This window comes from Staurois parvus, unplaced genomic scaffold (genome assembly GCF_062004578.1).
Source record: "Staurois parvus isolate SC_StPar_1 unplaced genomic scaffold, SC_StPar_1.0 ptg000544l, whole genome shotgun sequence".
Lineage (NCBI taxonomy): Eukaryota > Metazoa > Chordata > Amphibia > Anura > Ranidae > Staurois > Staurois parvus.
Genome location: NW_028318340.1, coordinates 10,294,633 through 10,317,612, shown reverse-complemented (window position 1 = coordinate 10,317,612; position 22,980 = coordinate 10,294,633). Strand labels below are relative to the sequence as shown.

The 22,980-nt window shown below is 42.8% G+C and overlaps 1 protein-coding gene across 3 annotated transcripts in view; it reads right to left on the bottom strand.

The window, feature by feature from the left end:
• Nucleotides 1–22,980, bottom strand: part of HSPH1 (heat shock protein family H (Hsp110) member 1) — a 55,566-nt gene that overhangs the window by 9,163 nt on the left and 23,423 nt on the right. The window contains exons 9-13 of one of the 3 annotated variants that reach the window (XM_089690892.1): nt 12,152–12,258; nt 9,784–9,917; nt 8,539–8,741; nt 8,124–8,246; nt 5,615–5,752 (exon numbers count right to left, since the gene is read on the bottom strand). In XM_089690892.1, the coding sequence (XP_089547018.1) occupies nt 5,615–5,752; nt 8,124–8,246; nt 8,539–8,741; nt 9,784–9,917; nt 12,152–12,258 (705 nt within the window). Of the gene's footprint in view, nt 1–5,614; nt 5,753–8,123; nt 8,250–8,538; nt 8,742–9,783; nt 9,918–12,151; nt 12,259–22,980 lie in introns of all 3 variants that reach the window. The other 2 variants (XM_089690891.1, XM_089690893.1) reach the window with 2 other exon arrangements.

The window sequence follows — 22,980 nt, the reverse complement described above, 5'->3', positions numbered from 1 at the left end:
TAAATTCTTTCCAAATCAGCCAATGTGATTGTCTGGATTTTTTTTTCTCATTTTGTCTCTCATAGTTGAGGTCTACCTATGATGCCAATTACAGGCCTCTCTTAGGTAAATAAGTACTTGCCAAATAGATGCCTGGGGTTAAGCAGTTTCAAATCTGATGAGCTAAAAAGGGATTTCTGGTCTCGCACTCAATTTCGTTGTTACAGCGAGATTCCCCTCTCTGCTAGATGTTAAAACGCAGAAGGTCCTCATTTCTCTTTCTACACACAAAACATAACCTCTTTTGCTACCCAAAATCAACGGGGTCTCTTACAACAGAACCCAATTGCCTTATTTGGTAAAAGGATTGTATAAAGGCAGGGGCTAGCTAGGTACGCTTAACGCATTGTTGAGGGAGGGGGGAAAATCGGAGGAGAGAGACTGATTTGGAATTTAAGAGAAATACCAAAATGCAGAAGTTTGGAGCAAAATGGAGAAACGCGCCTCTCCCTGTGTGCATGATTGTGACAGGTTACACTAAGCAGCTAAACATTATTAGGTACAACTTGCTATTACCGGGTTGGACCCCCTTTTGCCTACAGAACTGCCTTAAATTCTTTGCGGCATAGATTCAACAAGGTGCTGGAAACATTCCTCAGAGTTTGGTCCATATAGACATGATAGCATCACGCAGTTTTATTTATGTCAGGTACTTATATAGCGCTGCCAATTTACGCAGCGCTTTACACATATATATTGAACATTCAAATCAGTCCCTAACCCTCAAGGGGTGTACAACCTAAGGTCCCTAACTTACATTCATACATACACATATTAGGGCCAATTTAGACAGGATCCAATTAACCTACCAGCATGTCTTTGGAGTTTGGGAGGAAACCGGAGCACCCAACGTAAACCCACGCAAGCACAAGGAGAACATGCAAACTCCATGCAGGAGGCGCCATGGTCAGGAATCAAACCCATGACCCATTTACTGCAAGGCAGACGTGCTAACCACTAAGCCACTGTGCCACCCTTGCAGTTGGTGCAGATATGTTGGCTGCACATCCATGATGCAAATCTCCTGTTCCACCACATCCCAAAGGTGCTCTATTGAATTGAGATCTGGTGACTGTGGAGGCCATTGGAGTACAGTGAACTCATTGTCACGTTCAAGAAACCAGTTTGAGATGATTTAAGCTTTGTGACATGATGACAAAATGGGTACTCTATAAAGGGATGGACATGGGCAGCAACAATAATCAGGTAGGCCGTGGCATTTAAACAATTCTCAGTTGGTACTAAGGGGTCCAAAGTGTGCCAAGAAAAAGATCGCCCACACCATTACACCACCAGCACCAGCCTGAAATATTGATACCAGACAGGATGGATCCATGCTTTCATGTTTACGCCAAATTCTGACTCTACTATCAATGTCACAGTTGAAATAGAGACTCATTAGAGAAGGCAACATTTTTCCAATCTTGTCCAATTTTGGTGATCCTGTGCAAACTGTAGCCTTCATTTCCTGTTCTTGGCTGACAGAGTGGCACCTGGTGTGGTTTTCTGCTGCTGTAGCCCATCTGCTTCAAGGTTCATGTTGTGAGTTCAGAGATGGTATTCTGAATACTTTGGTTGTAATGTGTGGTTATTTGAGTTACTGTTGCCCTTCTATCAAACAGTCTGCCCATTCTCCTCTGACATCAACAAGGCATTTTCATCCACACAACTGCTGCTCACTGGATATTTTCTCTTTTGGGGACCATTTTCTGTAAACCCTAAAGATGATTGTGCATGAAAATCCCAGTAGATCAGCAGTTTTTGAAATAATCAGATCAGCCCGTCTGGCACCAAGAACCATGTCGCGGTCAAAGTCACTTAAATCCCCTTTGTTCCCCATTATGATGCTTGGTTTGAACACTGAAGAAATGACACTTTGCTACAATGTAAACCGTAGTGAGTGTACAGCTTGTATAACAGTGTAAATTTGCTCTCCCCTCAAAATAACACACAGCCATTCATGTCTAAACCGCTGGCAACAAAAGTGAGTACACCCCGAAGTGAAAATGTCCAAATTGGGCCCAATTAGCCACTTTCCCTCCCCGATGTCATGTGACTCCTTAATGTTACAAGGTCTCAGGTGTGAATGGGGAGCAGCTGTGTTAAATTTGGTGTTATCGTTCTCACTCTCTCATACTGGTCACTGGAAGTTCAACATGGCACCTCATGGCAAAGAACGCTCTGAGGATATGAAAAAAAGAATTGTTGCTCTACATAAAGATGGCCTAGGATATAAGAAGATTGCCAAGACCCTGAAAATGAGCTGCAGCACAGCGGCCAAGACCATACAGTGGTTTAACAGGACAGGTTCCACTCAGAACAGGCCTTGCCAAAGAATACCAAAGAAGTTTAGTGCACGTGCTCAGTGTCATATCCAGAGGTTGTCTTTGGAAAATAGACGTATGAGTGCTGCCAGCATTACTGCAGAGGTTGAAGGGAGGGGGGGGGGTCAACCTGTCAGTGCTCAGACCATACGCAGCACACTGCATCAAATTGGTCTGCATGGCTGTCGTCCCAGAAGGAAGCCTCTTCTAAAGATGATGCACAAGAAAGCCCGCAAACAGTTTGCTGAAGACAAGCAAGACTAAGGACATGGATTACTGGAACCATGTCCTGATGATACCAAGATAAACTTATTTGGTTCAGATGGTGTCAAGCGTCTGTGGCGGCAACCAGGTGAGGAGTACAAAGACAAGTGTGTCTTGCCTACAGTCAAGTGTGGTGGGAGTGTCATGGTGTGGGGCTCATGAGTGCTGCCGGCACTGGGGAGCTACAGTTCCAGACTGGGCTGCAGGGCAATATCCCAACAGGATAACAACCCCAAACACCTCCAAGAGGACTACTGCCTTGCTAAAGAAGCTGAGGGTAAAAGCGATGGACTGGCCAAGCATGTCTCCAGACCTAAACCCTATTGAGCATCTGTGGGGCACCCTCAAACGGAAGGTGGAGGAGCGCAAGATCTCTAACATCCACCAGCTCCGTGATGTCGTCGTGGAAGAGGACTCTAGTGGCAACCTGTGAAGCTCTGGCGAACTCCATGCTCAAGAGCAGGGGTCCTCAAACTGCGGCCCGCTGAGGCCATTTATCCGGCCCGCCGGCAGGGGCAGGACAGGAAGAGACACTAAGTACAGGGGTGGGCAGGGGGCTGCTGTACCTTACCTGGCTCCGGTCCCAGTCCCACGATGATCCAGTCCAGGAAGCACTGCTCCTTCATTCACTCCGACCACTCCCTCACTCCTGCCACTTGGCTCCGCCTCCTCACCGGTGATTGGGCGCCAGAACTGTAACTCAGGAAAGGCACACAGGCGGCCAATCACCTGCGAGGAGGCGGAGCCGAGCGACCCCGCGAACATCGAGTGAGAGAGAGGCCGGAGTGAAGGACAGCTGACAGGCAAGTGTGCCATGCTGATGGTGCTGCTGCAACCAGGTATGCTGGCTGCAGTAGCACCTAGGCTGGAGCAGGGGTCAGCAAGTTACGTGTCATTGGTGTCAGTGGGAGGAATAGTACCCCATCATTGGTGTCACTGATACTAATGATGGGGCATTATTCCTCCCACTGACACCAATGATGGGGCACTTTTCCTTCCCCCACTGACACCAACGATGGGGCACTATTCCACCCCCCACTGACACCAACGATGGGGCACTATTCCACCCCCCACTGACACCAACGATGGGCCACTATTCCACCCCCCACTGACACCAACAATGGGACACTATTCCTCCCACTGACACCAACGATGGAACACTATTCCTCCCACTGACACCAACGTTGGGACACTATCCCCCTCACTGACACTAATGACGGGGCACTATTCCACTCCACTGACACAATGACGTACAATTCCTCCCACTGACACCAAAGATGGGGCACTATTCTTCCCACTGACACCAATGATGGGACACTATTCCTCCCACTGATACCAATGATGGGACACTATTCCTCCCACTGATACCAATGATGGGACACTATTCCTCCCACTGATACCAATGATGGGACACTATTCCTCCCACTGACACCAATGATGGGACACTATTCCTCCCACTGACACCAATGATGGGACACTATTCCTCCCACTGACACCAATGATGGGGCACTATTCCCCCCCACTGACACCAATGATGGGGCACTATTCCCCCCCACTGACACCAATGACGGAGCACAATTCTCCCCCACTGACACTAATGACGTACTATTCCTCCCACTGACACCAAAGATGGGGCACTATTCTTTCCACTGACACCAATGATGGGACACTATTCCTCCCACTGACACCAATGTTGGGACACTATCCCCTTCCCCCACAGACACCAATGAAGGGGCACTATTCCCCCCCCCCACTGACACCAATAATGGGGCACTATTCCTCCCCCCACTGACACTAATGATGGGGCACTATTCCTCGAACTGACACCAATGATGGGGCACTATTCCTCCCACTGACTAATAATGGGGCATGATTCCTCCCACTGACACTGATGGGGCACTATTTAGCTCCGTAAGACACACTTGGGGGGAAATGTCTGTGTGTCTCATGGAGTGGCCGGCCCAGTATTCCCGCTGCCGTATGTCTGCAGTCTCTGGTCATCTCCTGTACTGTGTCCGCATTTGTTTTTTTTTGTTTTGTTTTTAAAAACTATAGTCCGGCCCTCCAACGGTCTGAGGGACAGTGAACTGGCCCCGTTTAAAAAGTTTGAGGACCCCTGCCCAAGAGGGTTAAGGCAGTGCTGGAAAATATTGGTGACCATACAAAATATTGACACTTTGGGCTCAATTTTGACATTTTCACTTAAGGGTGTACTCACTTTTGTTGCCAGCAGTTTAGATATTAATGGGGAATATATATATATATATATATATATATATATATATATATATATATATATATATATATATATATATATATAATCTATGAAAATCAGATGATGTGGACAGCACCCTTATTGTGCAATGCAAACAGACATTCCCACAGGTCTCATATATAAAGTTGTACTTGGTTGTATTCTGATCGGAGGAAGGATGTGACCATACAAGCCCGAAACGGTTATCAGTATGGAGTACTTCTAATATATTTGTGTACAATGGATTCAACATTTTAGATGTGCAGCAATCCTTTGACCCTTTTTTTTTTCTCTCGATTAAAAAAAAAAAAAAAAAAAAAAAGTGGAGGAGCAGGACTGAGATGCTCAGACTGTGTCCACATATTGTACAAACTAGCAATGCTAGTACCAAGATTAAAGTGTATCTGAACCACCAATCTTTACATATGGTGGCTGCATTAGTTTTAATTTTTACCTTTATTTTTCCTGATAATCCTGTATATCAGCACTTACTGTCCTAGAGTGACCAGCTCACTCATTGTACTGTATCAATGGAGGAACAGTGTAGTCACCCTATTACTGAATTGTTTTAGGACTACAAAACACCCACCCCTAATCTCCATTACATGGGGGAAGGGGGCTGGGAGATAAAATATTCAAGAAGGATCAACATGAAATTTTTCACATTAAGGCCCCATTCACACCTAGCATGTGACCTAAAACATATGTACATCAAACTAGACCTCTTACTCACCTCATTCTCAATGTACATATTAAGCAAGTCCTTCCCTAGTTTCCACACAAAGTTGGCTTCAACAGGCACCTCAATATTCTTCACCTTAATCTTTGCCTTCTTGGCTTCAGGAGGTTTATCACTCTTCTTTTCATTTACCTAAAAACAACAAATAAAACCTCAAAAAAAAAAAAAAACAAACATTTTGCAAATGATGCAAAAAACACAATACAAACCTCTATAAGTTCCCACAGTTGTGGTTTGCCAAAGTTCAAGTGCTCCTTCCCTGATTCTAGGTTGACGCTTATGTGATGCGGGAAATGCCACAATCCCTGCATGTTTCCTACACTGCTCTGCAATCGCACTGCTCTTGTAATCTCCTGCAGGTGTCAACAGCAAGTTAAATGACACCGCACGCAGGACTCAAAATGCAGTGCATTTGTCTGCACCAGATCATATGGTACAAAAAGACCATGTATAATGCTTGCGATGCAGCTCCAAAAAAAGTACATGTAAAGTTTTGGTGCCATGCAGTGAGATTTGAGCCCACTCAAAATTAATTTGCTCAAATTGCACTGCATCTTATGTGACTTGCACAGGAATGCAATGTGGTTCCTGTGAGATTCACATGTGGGTTATAGTGTGAACTGGGGCTGAAGGCTATAGGGAGACTGATGCTTGTGATACAGTACCCCCCCCTTCTTTCTTCCTTTGGCCTCCACTTGTTACAGGATACAATAGTGACATGGAGGTGAGTAGGAGGAATCAGCAATAGTTGCAGAGGACCTAGCAAATCAACACTAGTGGAGGTGTTTCCATTTCCCAGCTGATATCAAGAGATCATTTCACTGCATAGCAGTTAAGTCTTGTGGGCAGAGGTAAAGACATTTAAAGGTCTTTTACAGGGAAAGCTCTTCATATAGGGAAAGGGCCAGTTTTAGCATAGTTTGTGGCAAGTACATTTTGGGAAAAATCATCTGAGCAGAGAAGAGTTCTGATCCATATCAGGTCTCAATCCAGACCTCAGTTATAGACCTTGGACCTGACTAGTGAAGGCATAGACAGACATATACGTTACGTTACTGGACTGGGAACTTATGGCTCAGAAAGACTGAGAATTTAGATGGAATAAATTGTCCCCCTTTTCCAATTATCGCTTTTATTTTTAATAAGGTTTTGTTTTTGTTTTTTTGTGTAATTGAAAACAAGCATCTTAAAAGATGTAATCTCCAAATCTTCTCCCTGAAGCACATACATCCAATTAGAGCACTTGCAAAATAAATTATTAATAGCCATTTGTTCAGTTGTGAACGTCAATGTACAGAATCATTAACAGCCTTTACACTTAGGCTGAGATAAAGATTTCATCTGGGATTTAACTTGTTTCTCATGTTAAACCAAGTCTAGAAGAAAACTGTCATGAGAATAAACATCTGTCTCTCATGACAGATTTACTTAACCAGTTGCCCTCTGGAAGGTTCACCCCCCTTCATGACCAGGTCATTTTTTGCAATACAGCACTGCATTATCTTAACTGACCATTGCGCGGTCTTGCAATGCTGTACATAAATTAAATTTGTGTCTTTTTCCCCACAAATCGAGCTTTATTTTGGTGGTATATAAATCACCTCTGCAGTTTTTGCGCTATAAAAAAAGGCTGACAATTTTAGAGAAAAAAAAAAAAAATTATATATTTTTTTACATTTAGCTATAAAACACATCCAGTATAAAAAAAAAAGTTAAAAGTTATAACGTCTATAAATGGCAGTATACAAACACTATATATACACACACATATACATACATGTATACACACAAACACACTAGAATTTTATTTATTTATTTTTATACTAGTAATAGCTGTGATCAGCAACTTAATAGTGGGACGGAGGGTATTCTGACACTGACACTGGGTGGGAACTAACTGCCACGAACATCTACAGTGACACTAATCCAGTAATCAGTGCTAATAAAAACACTGACACTGTACTAATGAAACTGGGCAGACAAAGGTTTAATTGTGTACTGCTTTGTGCTTATGGTGTGCTGTCTTACTAGGGGATGTGCTGGTTTTTTAATCGGTTTTGCAGAGAGATAGAAAGCAGCATGTCCCTGCTGACAGGAGAGAGATCTATGTTGTTTAGTCTCAGATCTCTCCCCTGTCAGCTGCTCCGCCGATCACCGAGTCCTGGCCATGAATTGCTAGTCTGGACCCGGTGATTGGCATCTTCAGGAGCCAATGACAGCGCAGATAAGGTGGAGCATGCGTGCACTCCCCATACCCAGGAATGCAAAATCACACGCGCGTGATTTTGCATAGCGCAGCCACCCACCCTGTAGCCGTACATCTGATAGGAGGAGGTCAGCAACTGGTTAATCATGACAGCTATGTAACTAGTCTAAAGAGAACACTCTTTTGGACAGCACAGCTGGGAAGTTGCTATCTGGAATCTTCGATTAGGCAGGAGATAAGTACATTAGTTAATTCACAAATAAAAAAAAAAAAAAAAAAAACATAAAAAGCACTCACTTTTTCAGTGTCAGTCACTTTGTGTTCATCACTGGTGGGTTCGGGTAGAGGAGGAGGAGAGGGATGCCCATCAGTTTGTACCTGGGGCTGTGTTCCAGCTTCTGCATGGTCTTGCTGGACAATCTTCTGAAAGAAAAACCCAGGCACAAAGATAAGATGGGAAATGAGAACATATGAGAAGAGTCAATAGGATTAACCAACCAGTGATAATACTACTACAAGCACAAAAATGATCAGCCTGAAGGGTAGTCATCTGTGCACCATTCACACACTAAAAGGACTAAAGTACTTCCAGTAAAGAGTGTCTGGGCCTATGCCCCACTTATTCTGTTCAGCAAAATGTTACACTCAAGACACTCAAACTTCAATAATCCCATTAACTACATTTACTTTTCACCTGTACAGAAATACTTACATCCTCTTCCATAGTATATGTGTCTTGATTCTTAACATCTTGAGCACTCTCTGCAGACTGATCTTCAGTGTCCTCCACCTCCACCTTTTCTACAACAAACGCCGTGGAGACACTGAAAATGCCATGTGTATTAACCCGAACTTTCACCTTCACCTTTGCCTTCTCTCCTTTTGCAGCAGAAATATTGTGAACCACAAACTGGCCTGTTAACGAAAATATTAAGAAAACAAGTTTGAAAACCATTTTAAGTTACTTGAAGGAACCGGAGAAAAATTCAGGAGCTGCTATTGGTGGTTTGTTTTTGAAAGCTTTATGCACAAGACAGTCATGTCATTCTTATCCTGGTTTCCCTACTTTGTGATTGACAGCAAAACAAGCATATGCAGGCTATCTAAAGAATAAGATTTAGCCAGACAAGTAAAGTTTCAAAATAAAAAACTAAAACCTCATACCATAAAATTTCATGTATAAGCCAGCACAAAAAAACAAAAAAAAGTAAATTTAGACCTTGGCACCCAGCCAGTAATTCCTAAAATGATACAATGACACATGGTTCTTTAACTTTTTCCCGCTGAAGCCTCCCAGCCCTTTAAGAGGTTGTAAACACCGGGAGGCGGAGGTGGGCATTCCGATCATGTGACTGCCCGACTGGATCAGGGTACAGCCGGTGAGACATGGTTAAGTAACAGGAATAAAATTACATATAGAAAACAAATGTCACTTTGTGACAAAATGGTCAAAAGCCCTTTAAAAGCCAAGCTGACCTATCTGTCCTATTTAGGGTGTAATATGTAACATGTTAAGAATTAACCCCCTCTCCCTTCGATCTTCTCCCTGTACCCCTGCTGTCACAACGACATTAGCGAAGCGCTGCAGGGCTCCGCCCACACGGCCACGTTATTCAGTTTCCTGTTATTGAATAGACTACAAGTACTGTCAGCCATCGCGGCTGACGACTTGTAGTTTTTAATGAATTGTGAGGGTGCTGGTAAATGCCGTCTTAGTTCATCGATCTTCCTGCTCTCAAATAACTGCCTGCCCATATTCGAAGTGCAGGCAGACAGCTATCCTGAGAGTTTGCAATGATATACAAGCTCCATAGAAGAAAAGAAAAAAAAAAAAAAAAAAATTCACCTTTTTTTAACCTGCAAAAAAAATGAGCATTCATCTTTTTTTTCCCAAAAAAGGTGAACTTATTCTTTAAGATCTGTATTGCCTGAAGAACAATTGATGGAAAGCCCATACCTATCTTAGGCTGTGGATAAGGGATGGTAGCAGAATCGATATAAAAGGCTTCCAGATAAAATGGATTCTTTCTATAGAAGGTAAGAACCTTTGAGCATGGAGTAGCATGGTTTCTGTTGAAGATTTCATGAATTCTGAAACAAAATAAACACACTGGATAAAGTAATCCATTTACTGGTCTGCCTGGAATCAGATATTTTGACACCTGTAAAACTACAAAAAAAAAAAATAACATTAAATGATGGAGTTTAAACTTTAGAAACCTCTTTACACCAAGCAAGTGGGGATAAGGTAGACCGTTCCACCATAAATGTTTTGATTGCTTCAGGCTAAACCGCTAAATTCACAGATAAATATAGTATCTCCCAGAAGTGAGTACACCCCTCACATTTTTGTAAATATTTTATTATATCTTTTCATGTGACAACACTGAAGAAATTACACTTTGCTACAATGTAAAGTAGTGAGTGTACAGCTTGTATAAGTGTAAATTTGCTCTCCCCTCAAAATAACAACACACAGCCATTATTGTCTAAACCCCTGGCAACAAAAGTGAGTACACCACTAAGTGAAAATGTCCAAATTGGGCCCAATTAGCCATTTCCCCTCCCCGATGTCATGTGGCTCGTTAGTGTTACAAGGTCTCAGGTGTGAATGGGGAGCAGGTGTGTTAAATTTGGTGTTATCGCTCTCACTCTCGCATACTGGTCACTGGTGGTTCAACATGGCACCTCATGGCAAAGAACTCTCTGAGGATATGAAAAAAAGAATTGTTGCTCTACATAAAGATGGCCTAGGCTATAAGAAGATTGCCAAGACGCTGAAACTGAGCTGCAGCACGGTGGCCAAGACCATATAGTGGTTTAAGAAGACAGGTTCCACTCATAACAGGCCTCACCATGGTCAACCAAAGAAGATGAGTGTACGTGCTCAGTGTCATATCCAGAGGTTGTCTTTGGGAAATAGACATACGAGTGCTGCCACAGCATGCTGCAGAGGTTGAAGGGGTGGGGGCTCAGCCTGTCAGTGCTCAGACCATACGCCGCACACTGCATCAAATTGCTCTGCATGGCTGTCGTCCCAGAAGGAAAGCCCACAAACAGCCTGCTGAAGACAAGCAGACTAAGGACATGGATTACTGGAACCATGTCCTGTGGTCTGATGAGACCAAGATAAATTTATTTGGTTCAGATGGTGTCAAGCATGTGTGGCAGCAACCAGGTGAGGAGTACAAAAGACAAGTATGTATTGCTTACAGTCAAGCATGGTTGTGGAAGTGTCATGGTCTGGGGCTGCACGAGTGCTGCCGACACAGGGTAGCTACAGTTCATTGAGGGAACCATAAATGCCGACATACTGAAACAGAGCATGATCCCCTCCCTTTGGAGACTGGGCTGCAGGGCAGTATTCCAACATAACTACCCCAAACACCTCCAAGACGACCACTGCCTTGCTAAAGAAGCTGAGAGTAAAGGTGATGGACTGGCCAAGCATGTCTCTAGACCTAAACCCTATTGAGTATCTGTGGGGCATCCTCAAACGAAAGGTGGAGGAGCGCAAGGTCTCTAACATCCACTAGTTCCATGATGTCGTCATGGAGGAATGGAAGCGGATTCCAGTGGCAACCTGTGAAGCTCTGGTGAACTCCATGCCCAAGAGGGTTACGGCAATGCTGGAAATAATGGTGGCCACACAAAATATTGACACTTTGGGCCCAATTTGGACATTTTCACTTAGGGGTGTACTCACTTTTGTTGCCAGCGGTTTAGACATTAATGACTGTGTGTGGAGTTATTCTGAGGGGACAGCAAATTTACATGTCACATGAAAAGATAGAAAAAAAAAACATTTACAAAAAAGTGAGGGGTGTACCCACTTCTGGGATACTGTATATACATACAGTATACGAAAGCTGCCAAAGTATTTGAATTTCTGTACACCCAGTCCTGGGATTCACAAAACTCTGCCCCATAGCACAAGCCTGTCTAGTTAAGAAGTAGATCTTTTTCTGCTGCATGGCTACCTTCACCAACAGGTCCCAACGTCACCCACACCTTGGGAAAGGACAGTCACAGATGAACTAATCACTGCACTGCTTCTCCTTTTGATCTACTTTCTCCTCCTATCAGCAGGCCTCTAGCACTGCAGCACACCCGATTGGCTTCTTGTGCTGCTTCTCCCCAAGTCAGATTTCAGTTACTTACACTGGTTGGACTAAAAATAAATACATTTTATGTATTAATGATTTCCAAGCTGCATTATTTATGCCTTAGCCATCTTCCTGGTGTTCAAGTTTAATTTAATAACACCAAAAAAAGAATTGGACTAGATGTATAAGAACTATCAGTGGGAAGTCATCACTTCTTACCCTTCAGCCTCGTCTAATTCGGTGCTCCACTTCAAGGAGATGGGATAAGGTACTACATCTGTCACTGAAAACTCTCGAACTTTGAAGGCCGGTGATAGAATTGCACACTGCACAAAACAGTAACAATAAAAAGAATACCTCAATACATTCTCCGGCAATACAACAGGCATGTACAGACTGAATGGGCTAGATTGTTAAAATAGATATTGTTTTGAAACATTCAGTTTGAAACAAACGGTCTGCTTAATATAAGGTTGTGTGAACTAGTACACCGAATGGAAATTGTTGATTTTGCGACATATTTGAACAGGCAAATATTAGATCATCATTGAAACAGAGTTTACCGGTAAAAGGTGATATTCTTAAATAAAAACACATAGGGAAATCATTTATGCAACATAAATGTCAATAGATGTAAATGTGTACGGTGTAAAAGTAAGTACACCCTTGGTCTTTGAAGCTGGTATTGCCCTCTTAAGCAGAAATGGCTTCTTGTAGGTGTACTGCATAACTGCCCATAGTCTCAGACACGTTTTGAAATGTTTGACCACTTCTCCATGCAAATTTCCTTCAGTTGCAAGAAGTTTGCGGGTTTTCTTGCATGAACATTCCATTTTAAATCCTCCAATAACATTTCAATGGGAATCAAATCAGGGCTTTGACTAATCTAGTCCAACACTCTCTACTTCTTTGGAAGGAATGTTGAAAGGATTTTCTAGTATGCTTGGAATCAATTTACTAAAAAAATCTATTCGTGGTTCAAGACAAGATGGCCTCATTCTCAAACACTTTGTATGATGCAGAATTCATAGCCGACTTCAAGATGCAAGCTGTCCAAACCCTCATGCAGCACATTAACCCCATTTATATTTCCACCACCATGCTTCACAGTGGGTACAAAAGTTCTTCACTTGAAATCTCCTATTTGCACCAAATAGGTCTGCTGTCACTTTCCAATTAAACGGGCTATGCATTCAATACAATACTTGGGGACCAAAATACCTGCGCATCTATACGCAATCTATTCCCTGACCGTTAAACCTCTCCTGACTGCTTTATCTGCTGTTTTAAAGAAATGGGATTCCCTTGCCTTATCGTCATTTGGTCACTGTAACATACTGAAAGTTATGCCCAGGTTGTTATACTTACTGTAGGTCCTACCAGTTAAACTGCCGCAAGCTTTCTTCCACTCTGTGGGCTCTGCTTTCATTCAGTTTATCTGGCATGGTAAACACCTATGCCTCAGTAGGTTTTCCAGCTTTCCGGACCCATCATATTATACAGCAGTTCAAAATGACTATAGTAGACTGGTGTAGACACCAGACTTACAAACTATGGGTCAAATTGGAGCAGGATGAGGCTGGGGCTCAGCTTGCGGGACTGCCATGGGTAGGAAAGGAACACATATCCCACCTTAGCACTCACCCGCTAATAGGTCCTGTGCTGGCTGATATGGACAGATTTTTCACATTGGAGAGCCTCTCCTCCCACATAATGCCAATAGGCCACCCAGGATTTCTACCCGGGCTCAATGACTCCAATGTTCGCTCCATGTCATCTCAGGGTCTGCTGCGTGCTAATCACTTTTTATGCCCCACTGGAAGGTTCACACTATGCACTTTGTTCCCCAATCCATCTACTTCTTCTATGGATTGTTGGAGGGCCCTCCAATTATCCCATTTCCTGCATCTTCTACCTAAACACTCACTTTTCCCTAGAACAGTGGTCGGCAAGCCGCGGCTCGCGAGCCACATGCGGCTCTTTACAAACTTAAATGCGGCTCTTCTGTGTGCCGGGCGCCCGCTCCCCTCCCTCCTCTCGGGCGGCCGCCCCAAAAGTCAGGACTCTGCAGCTGTCAGGATATAGGCGGGGCAGCCAGGATGTAGGCGGGGCAGCGTGACGAACTCCTCTCCTCTCACAGTCCGCCCTGAAGACCAGAACGGCGCGGGAACACGGCGAGAAGAACTCGCGGAGCAAAGGTAAGTGAATTGACACAATATGGGGAATGAAATACTATAGGGGGGATGAATTACTATAGGGGGGATGAATTACTATAGGGGGGATGAATTACTATATGGGGGATGAATTTTCAGTTTTAAAAATGTGGCTCTGAAAATAAATTTCAATCGTGGTTTTGGCGAGATTTGGCTCAGTTGAAAAAAAAGGTTGCCCACCACTGCCCTAGAAAATTGCACACATTCGAGCTGTGCCTGGGAGATGGCCCGATCCGAAGATCTTGCTACACTTCTTACAAATGCCTTCTAGAACTTCATACTCAGTCTGATCCCCCCTTCTTGGCTAAATGGGAAAGACTTATAGGTTACTTTCTCTGACTCCCAAAAGGAATGAATACTCTTTTTTGCACATAAATCCTCCCTGTGCAACAAATGCCAGGAGACCACTTACAAAATAGTGACTCGTTGGTACAGAAACCCGTCGGTCTTGGCCAAATTGTACCTGTAGCAAGTGTACACACAGAGATGGACGCGGTCCAACCATTTTGCTCCAACCCTCCATTTTGTTAAGAATTCTCCGTGTCTCCCTCATTCTTCCCTCCTTACTCTCTATTCAGCCACAGTGACATCTGGTTGTGTGTGTTGGCAGTGTCACAGGAGGCCAGAGCCCAGCAGGGGGCTATGGACTATAAAACCCCCAAGGGAGATGGGGCCTCACTGTACAAAGAACCTGTGCAACCTAGCACTTCGTAAAAAGAGAACGCAAACTTTCCCAGGAGTTCAAAGAAATTCCAGAGAAGCACGACCAGATATCACTTTTAAAAATCCATTTTTCCCCTGTCTCATATCTTGGAATATGATAGACTTACATAAAAACCAGGCATATCGTCAGATTGGCCAAGAGGAGACAAACAGTTTGGTAGGTCACTCTCCTTGGCTGGAATACATAGGAAAGCAGAAAAGTAGATCTTGTGAACCAATCAGTGTAGAATTTCATATTTCATGTCTAACCAATCCCCGGACGTGTCTGCATAATAATCTAACTGCGCGTGGAGTGTCACTTGTGCACAGGGAACGTTATCAGCCAAAATACAGTCAGGTCCATAAATATTGGGACATTGACACAATTCTAACATTTTTGGCTCTATACACCACCACAATGGATTTGAAATGAAACAAACAAGATGTGCTTTAACTGCAGACTGTCAGCTTTAATTTGAGGGTATTTACATCCAAATCAGGTGAACGGTGTAGGAATTACAACAGTTTGCATATGTGCCTCCCACTTGTTAAGGGACCAAAAGTAATGGGACAGAATAATAATCATAAATCAAACTTTCACTTTTTAATACTTGGTTGCAAATCCTTTGCAGTCAATTACAGCCTGAAGTCTGGAAGGCATAGACATCACCAGACGCTGGGTTTCATCCCTGGTGATGCTCTGCCAGGCCTCTACTGCAACTGTCTTCAGTTCCCGCTTGTTCTTGGGGCATTTTCCCTTCAGTTTTTTCTTCAGCAAGTGAAATGCATTCTCAATCGGATTCAGGTCAGGTGATGGACTTGGCCATTGCAGAACATTCCACTTCTTTCCCTTAAAAAACTCTTTGGTTGCTTTTACAGTCTGCTTTGGGTCATTGTCCATCTGCACTGTGAAGCGGCGTCCAATGAGTTCTGAAGCATTTGGCTGAATATGAGCAGATAATATTGCCCGAAACACTTCAGAATTCATCCTGCTGCTTTTGTCAGCAGTCACATCATCAATAAATACAAGAGAACCAGTTCCATTGGCAGCCATACATGCCCACGCCATGACACTACCACCACCATGCTTCACTGATGAGGTGGTATGCTTAGGATCATGAGCAGTTCCTTTCCTTCTCCATACGCTTTTCTTCCCATCACTCTGTTACAAGTTGATCTTGGTCTCATCTGTCCATAGGATGTTGTTCCAGAACTGTGAAGGCTTTTTTACATGTCGTTTGGCAAACTCTAATCTGGCCTTCCTGTGTTTGTGGCTCACCAATGGTTTCCATCTTGTGGTGAACCCTCTGTATTCACTCTGGTGAAGTCTTCTCTTGATTGTTTACTTTGACACACATACACCTACCTCCTGGAGAGTGTTCTTGATCTGGCCAACTGTTGTGAAGGGTGTTTTCTTCACCAGGGAAAGAATTCTTCAGCCATCCACCACAGTTGTTTTCCGTGGTCTTCCGGGTCTTTTGGTGTTGCTGAGCTCACCGGTGCGTTCCTTCTTTTTAAGAATGTTCCAAACAGTTGTTTTGGCCACGCCTAATGTTTTTGCTATCTCTCTGATGGGTTTGTTTTTTCAGTCTAATGATGGCTTGCTTCACTGACAGTGAAAGCTCTTTGGATCTCATCTTGAGAGTTGACAGCAACAGATTCCAAATGTAAATAGCACACTTGAAATGAACTCTGGACCTTTTATCTGCTCATTGTAATTGGGATAATGAGGGAATAACACACACCTGGCCATGGAACAGCTGAGAAGCCAATTGTCCCATTACTTTTGGTCCCGTAACAAGTGGGAGGCGCATATGCAAATTGTTGTAATTCCTACACCGTTCAACTGATTTGGGTGTAAATACCCTCAAATTAAAGCTGACAGTCTGCAGTTAAAGCAAATCTTGTTCGTTTCATTTCAAATCCATTGTGGTGGTGTATAGAGCCAAAAATGTTAGAATTGTGTCCATGTCCCAATATTTATGGACCTGACTGTATGAACTAGAAGAGATTTTGGCTCTAGTTTAGGTCTACGCCCAGACCTTCCCACCCTAAAATGGGTATTGGTCCTTGACTTCAGAAACGCCCCCTGCTGGGGAACTACAAAATGAGCTGTCAGGCCTAAGAGAGCTAAGTTGAAGAATTCTCCTGATTAACATCAGAACCACCTGGGGAGACCTGTACCCTTTCGCTCTGTAACTTGATGTGAAAACCCAAGGCTGATTGGCAAGTACTTTAACCCTTTAACCTCCTTCTGTTACCTCTTTGCTGTGCTGTTGTATGTATGTATGTATATATATATATGTGTATGTTAAATCTTTTCCTGTAAATATTTTTATTGCACCCGTTTGACCTTTCAGTAATAAATCTTTCCTTCTGAAAGTGTTGAACTGTTTCTATAGCTCTTAATTGCAATTTACGAATTCCTGCCTCTAAAAGAGCGCTACTGTGTTTGTTTAATCCTCTGTATAACCGGCCTGCGGTGACCGTGTTATACAGACGATTATCTCAACCATTATAGTGTTATAACTGATATTGCTGAGTTTCCCCTTTCTCTGTACAAAAAGGAGGTGGTGGCAGTGTGAAGGGTTAATTGAGTAATTAACCTGACCCAGTAACAATCGCTCAGGCTGCCGGTAGAAAGATTGTGGTCCAATTAGCTGGAAAATCGTTGTGCACGGTGCATCATTGTTACGCACGTGACATCGCGGTTTTAGATTGGCTAGTCCTTTGGTCACGAGTTTGCTGAGAAGGGCTGGGGTCTGACGCCGCGTTTGTCAAATATTGGTGGCAGCGATCGTGGGATTGTCACAGTACCCTCAGAGTGATTTCTGCTGGAGATGTGATTCTTCTGCATGTAACTCTCTTAAATATCTTTTGGGAATGTCCTGAACTTCATACCTTCTGGCAAGCGGTGCTCCAACTCAATCTTACTCCCTTATCAAAGAAGCAGTATCACAAATCTGCTTACACACCTGTTAAATGCAGCACGGGCCTGCATTCCTAGCTAGTGGAAATAACATTATACCCCAACAATGGCTTGCTCTCCAAATAGGTGGTGGTAGAAATGCATGTCTCCCTAGCTCACTCAGTGGTGACCCCCCCCCCATTTTTTCCTTCTCTCTGGTCAAAAATCTTTGGGATATGCATGGGCCCAGACAGCCATGGGCATATTTGAATCAAGTACATTGCTGTATACTGTGTTCAGGTTTTTTTTTTTTTTAACATTGGTTCCTGCCCTGTAACCAGTCTTGAACTACCTGAGACCTTTATACATATAACTAACAAACCCTTATCACCATGTTTAAACTGACAGTTACTTAAACACTTTAATACTTTAAAAAGGGGAAAATTCTGTATGTACTGTTACCATAAACCCCTCTGTGGAGGTGGTTGTGGGCAGGTTCATATATTTTTGGATGTACATATATTTATATCTATGTATATGTAGGTATATATGTATGCATCTTTTTGTCCTTTGCAATGTACCTTACAGTGCCTTGGAACTTATACTGGACACTTGTATGGCGTCAATAAATTTCTTGTTCTCTGTAGCAATCCTCTAAATAAAAGATTTATAGAACAAAAAAAAAAAAAAAAAGTCTGCTATTACCATAGCAACAACTGTGATCCATCAGTCCATAGCACATGTCCCAGACAGCCTCATTTCTTTGTATGTGCAAATTTAGTCTTGCTCTCTTTTTAGACTGCAAAGGCTTCTCACACACTTCCCATGCAAGTTAAACTGATGCAATCTCTTTGATTGGGGATGCATGCACTTTGACCCCAACAGTTGTAACAGTCACCTGTGCAGATTCAACACTGAAAGTTTGAGTTCCATCAAGACACCTTTTTAGCATCAATCAGCTCTTGGGCTGAATCTGCTCGGCTGATTAGTCCTGGACAAATTGGCAATAGTTTAAAATCTAGGCTGCATGTGATCTAATTTTCTTACAATGGAATAATTGATCTAAAATAATTCGGTGATCTTTTTAAATCCCCTACCAGATTCCTAGGTATCCACAACTTTATTTCTGAGGTCTTTACAGAGCTGTGTTGACTTTAGCATGATGACACCACTTGTGTTCAATAGCAAAGAACACCAGGCCATACATGTCTGAAGTTTATATGAGACAGGTTGCATCTGCATACCCCCTATGGATGTTCTAAACGTTGGCACTTAATCTGGAATACTTTATTCTAATTTCATGAATTTTAAGAGGTGGTAAATGTAGTGGTGTACTTACTTTTTCAATGTGACAAATCTACATTTTTGTTCATTTAGATTACGAGAATACCCCAAGCTGACTGACTAGTAGTGAAGGAAGAGCAGAAATACACTGGGGTCATAACTTAACTCGTTCTCCCATCTCCCCATCAATAAAGGAGTATGGAAACAGAGCCTGGTTTGCTCTTAGTGCTTGGCCTTACAGTGCAGATCATTACAGGAGACTCAAGACAGATCTGTGGTATTAAACCCAAAAATGGAATATACTGCAGCTTACCAATCTTTAAAGTGGTACTAAATCCAAAACAAAAAACATAAAATATTGCAGCTTACCAATCATTAGATATAGTGGGCTGCATTCAATTTTTTAGGCTTTTCCACCCTCTGTTTTAACCTGGTGATCTGGCCCAGTAACACACCTCCTGTATTAGAGTGCCTCCACTCTGGGTGAAGGAGTACAGTGGCACCTTTAGGACAGCAGAATTGTCAGTGGGGGGAGGGGAGTGTTAGATGTACTAGCAGATTTAGATATGCCAACACATTGAAAACAAACTCACACTGCAGTTACAACAGATTTATCTTCTTTTGGGATAAAGGTTTTACATGAATAAATAAAAGCTGATCATTGTAAGCAAAAAAAAAAAAAAAAAAGGGGGAGGAGAACTAAACAAATGCGGACATCACATCTAACAAATGTTAGGCTGTAATATAATAAAATGTATTCTTTTGGGTTTAATACCACTTTTACATATATTGGTTGCATACATTTTCTCTTTTGTAGGCTCCCCCCCCCCGTTCCCTTTTTATTTTCACCTGATATTCTGGACAGTAATATGCTTCCTGTCCTAGGGTGTCTCCACTTTGTATGCTGCAGCTACGGAGACACCTTTGGACAGCAACACTGTAAACCTGTGAAGGGATTAGTGTTAGATGTACTAGAAAATTTAGATGGATTTGACCAACACATCATAGTCAAACTCCAACTAACACTTTGAAGCAGCTACAGCAACAGGTTTTTTTTTTCCCTTTTGGGGCAAAAAGGTTTACATACATGAACAAAAGCTTAGCAACGGTCCCTTCATTATTTTTGACAGATGACCTTCAATAACACGCTGCAAGAACACAAAAGCGACAGCTATTTACTCTGAAGTCAGAAGATCGCAACGCTGGACCAGGTGGGCTGTGGCAGATCACTAGAGCACAATGCTGGATCATTGGGCATGCAAGTATGTTTCCTGTGCTCAACCTGGCTAAGGGGATGGGGGGGGTTTCCTCTTTAATAAATTGCTGACTGACGAACGTATTAAAAACATGTTGTCTACAAGTGGTTATACCAGGATCGTGGCTGCAGAGATTGTTCTGGTATAGTTTTTTGGTCTGGTGACTCACTTTCTTGTAGAAAAGAGTGATCACTTTTATAGCACTCTGAAGGTTCCACCCCACACAAATCCCTTCTTTTTAGGGCAGGGGAGATGCCACGGGTCTAATAGACCCAGATGAACAGAAACTGATCATGGATCTCAAAACAGAGAGGAAAAAAAAACAAAAAAAACGATAAAACCCCCAAAACACTACATATACAGTGCATCCAGAAAGTATTCACAGCGCGTAACTTTTGCCACATTGTTATGTTACAGCCTTATTCCAAAATGGATTAAAATAATTTTTTTTCCCCTCAACATTCTACAAAAAAATACCCCATAATGACAATGTGAAAGAAGTTAATTTGAAATCTTTGCAATTTATTACAAATAAACATAAAAAACCCCACATGTACACAAGTATTCCAAGCCTTTTCTCAATACTTTGTCAAAGCACCTTTAGCACCAATTACAGCCTCAAGTCATTTTGAGTATGATGCTACAAGCTTGGCACACCTACTTTGGGGCAATTTCTCCCATTCTTCTTTGCAGTACCTCTCAAGCTCCATCAGGTTGGATGGGGAGTGTCGGTGCACAGCCATTTTCAGATCTTTCCAAAGATGTTCAATCGGGTTCAAGTCTGGGTTCTGGCTGGGCCACTCCAGGACATTCAGAGTTGGCCGGTAGCCACTCCTTTGTTATGTGGGCTGTGTGCTTAGGGTAATTGTCCTGTCAAAAGATGAACCATCACTGCAGTCGAACGTCCAGAGTGCTCTGGAACAAGTTTTCATCAAGGATGTCTCTACATTGCTGGATTCATCTTTCCTTTGATCCTGATAAGTCTCCCAGTTCCTGCCGCTAAAAAACATCCTCACAGCGTGATGCTGCCACCACCATGCTTCACTGTAGGGATGGTATTGGTCAGGTGGTGAGCGGTGCCTGCTTTCCGCCAGACATGACGCTTGGCATTCAGGCCAAAGACTTCAAATCTTTGTTTCATTAGACCAGAGAGTTTTGTTTCTCATGGTCCGAGAGTCCCTCAGGTGCCTTTTGGCAAACTCCAGGCGGGCTGCCTTTTACCGAGGAATCAGTCTGGCCACTCTACCATACAGGTCTGATTGGTGGAGTGCTGCAGAGATGGTTGTTCTTCTGGAAGGTTCTCCTCTCTCCACAGAGAAAGGCTGGAGTGCTTTCAGAGTGATTGGTCACCTCCCTGGGTAAGGCCCTTCTCCCTTGATCGCTCATTTTGGCCGGGCAGCCCGGTCAAGGAAGATTTCTGGTGGTTCCAAACTTCTTCCATTTCTGGATGATGGAGACCACTGTGCTCATTGGGACCCTCAATGCTGCATAAATATTTCTGTACCCTTCCCCAGATCTGTGCTTTGATACAATCCTGTCTCAGAGGTCTACGGACAATTCCTTGGACTTTATGGTTTGGTTTGTGCTCTGACATGCACTGTTAACTGTGGGACTTTATAGACAGGTTTATACCTTTCCTAATTATGTCCAATCAACTGAATTTCCCACAGGTGGTCTCCAATCAATCAATCTGTGGAATCATCTCAAAGATGATCAGTGGGAACAAGACACACCAGAGCTCAATTTTAAGTGACATGGCAAAGACTGTGACTACTTATATACACGTGTTTTGTTTTTTATTTTTAATAAATTGCAAAGATTTCAAAACAAACTTCTTACACGTTGTCATTATGGGGTATTGTTTGTAGAATATTGAGGAAAAAATTTAATTTAATCCATTTTGGAATAAGGCTGTAACACAACAAAATGTGGCAAAAGTTAAGCACTGTGAATACTTTCTGGATACACTGTACATCCCTGCTCTGCCTAAAACAACGGGTGAATTCTGGGTATGGGTAAATATCATACAATACATAGCTTTAGTACCATAAAAGGATCACCTTGCCATCTCCATTAACTCTATCAATCATCACTATAGCAACACTCAGGCATAGAATGAAGAGGAGGCCATCGTTCAGAGATGGGGGGAAATGTACGTCAAGGCTAAAAATGCATCTAGGGGTCAATATTTGCACCCTTGCTCCGGAAACAGCAGGATGTATAAGGAATGATTGTAGAGACTGGTAGAAGTAATATAGTATTGGAAATCACCAAAATACACCTTACACCAGTGCTGGAATGGAATGACTACATATGCCATTTTCAAGCAAATAACTGCACAGGAACAGTCAGTTGGCATCAAATGCCAATTCTTCTAATACTAATTAGCTAATGGGAGAAAGACTGGTAATCTGATTTGCTGCAAAAGTCTAATTTCTCTTCAATGGGTTTTAAATCTGTGAACACTCAAAATCAGAGCATTTCATCTATTATAATAAAAGTATATTATTATACACACATAAAATACACAACTCCCAGTGTTTCGTTTCATTACACTTTAGTGACTAAAGAGAATATATTTAATCTATTCAGTAATACAGCCAACATAAAATTAAAGACACTGGCCACCGAGCCCTTTTTTTCCAGCCAATAAACTATGCATACAACCCAAGAAACTACAGCACA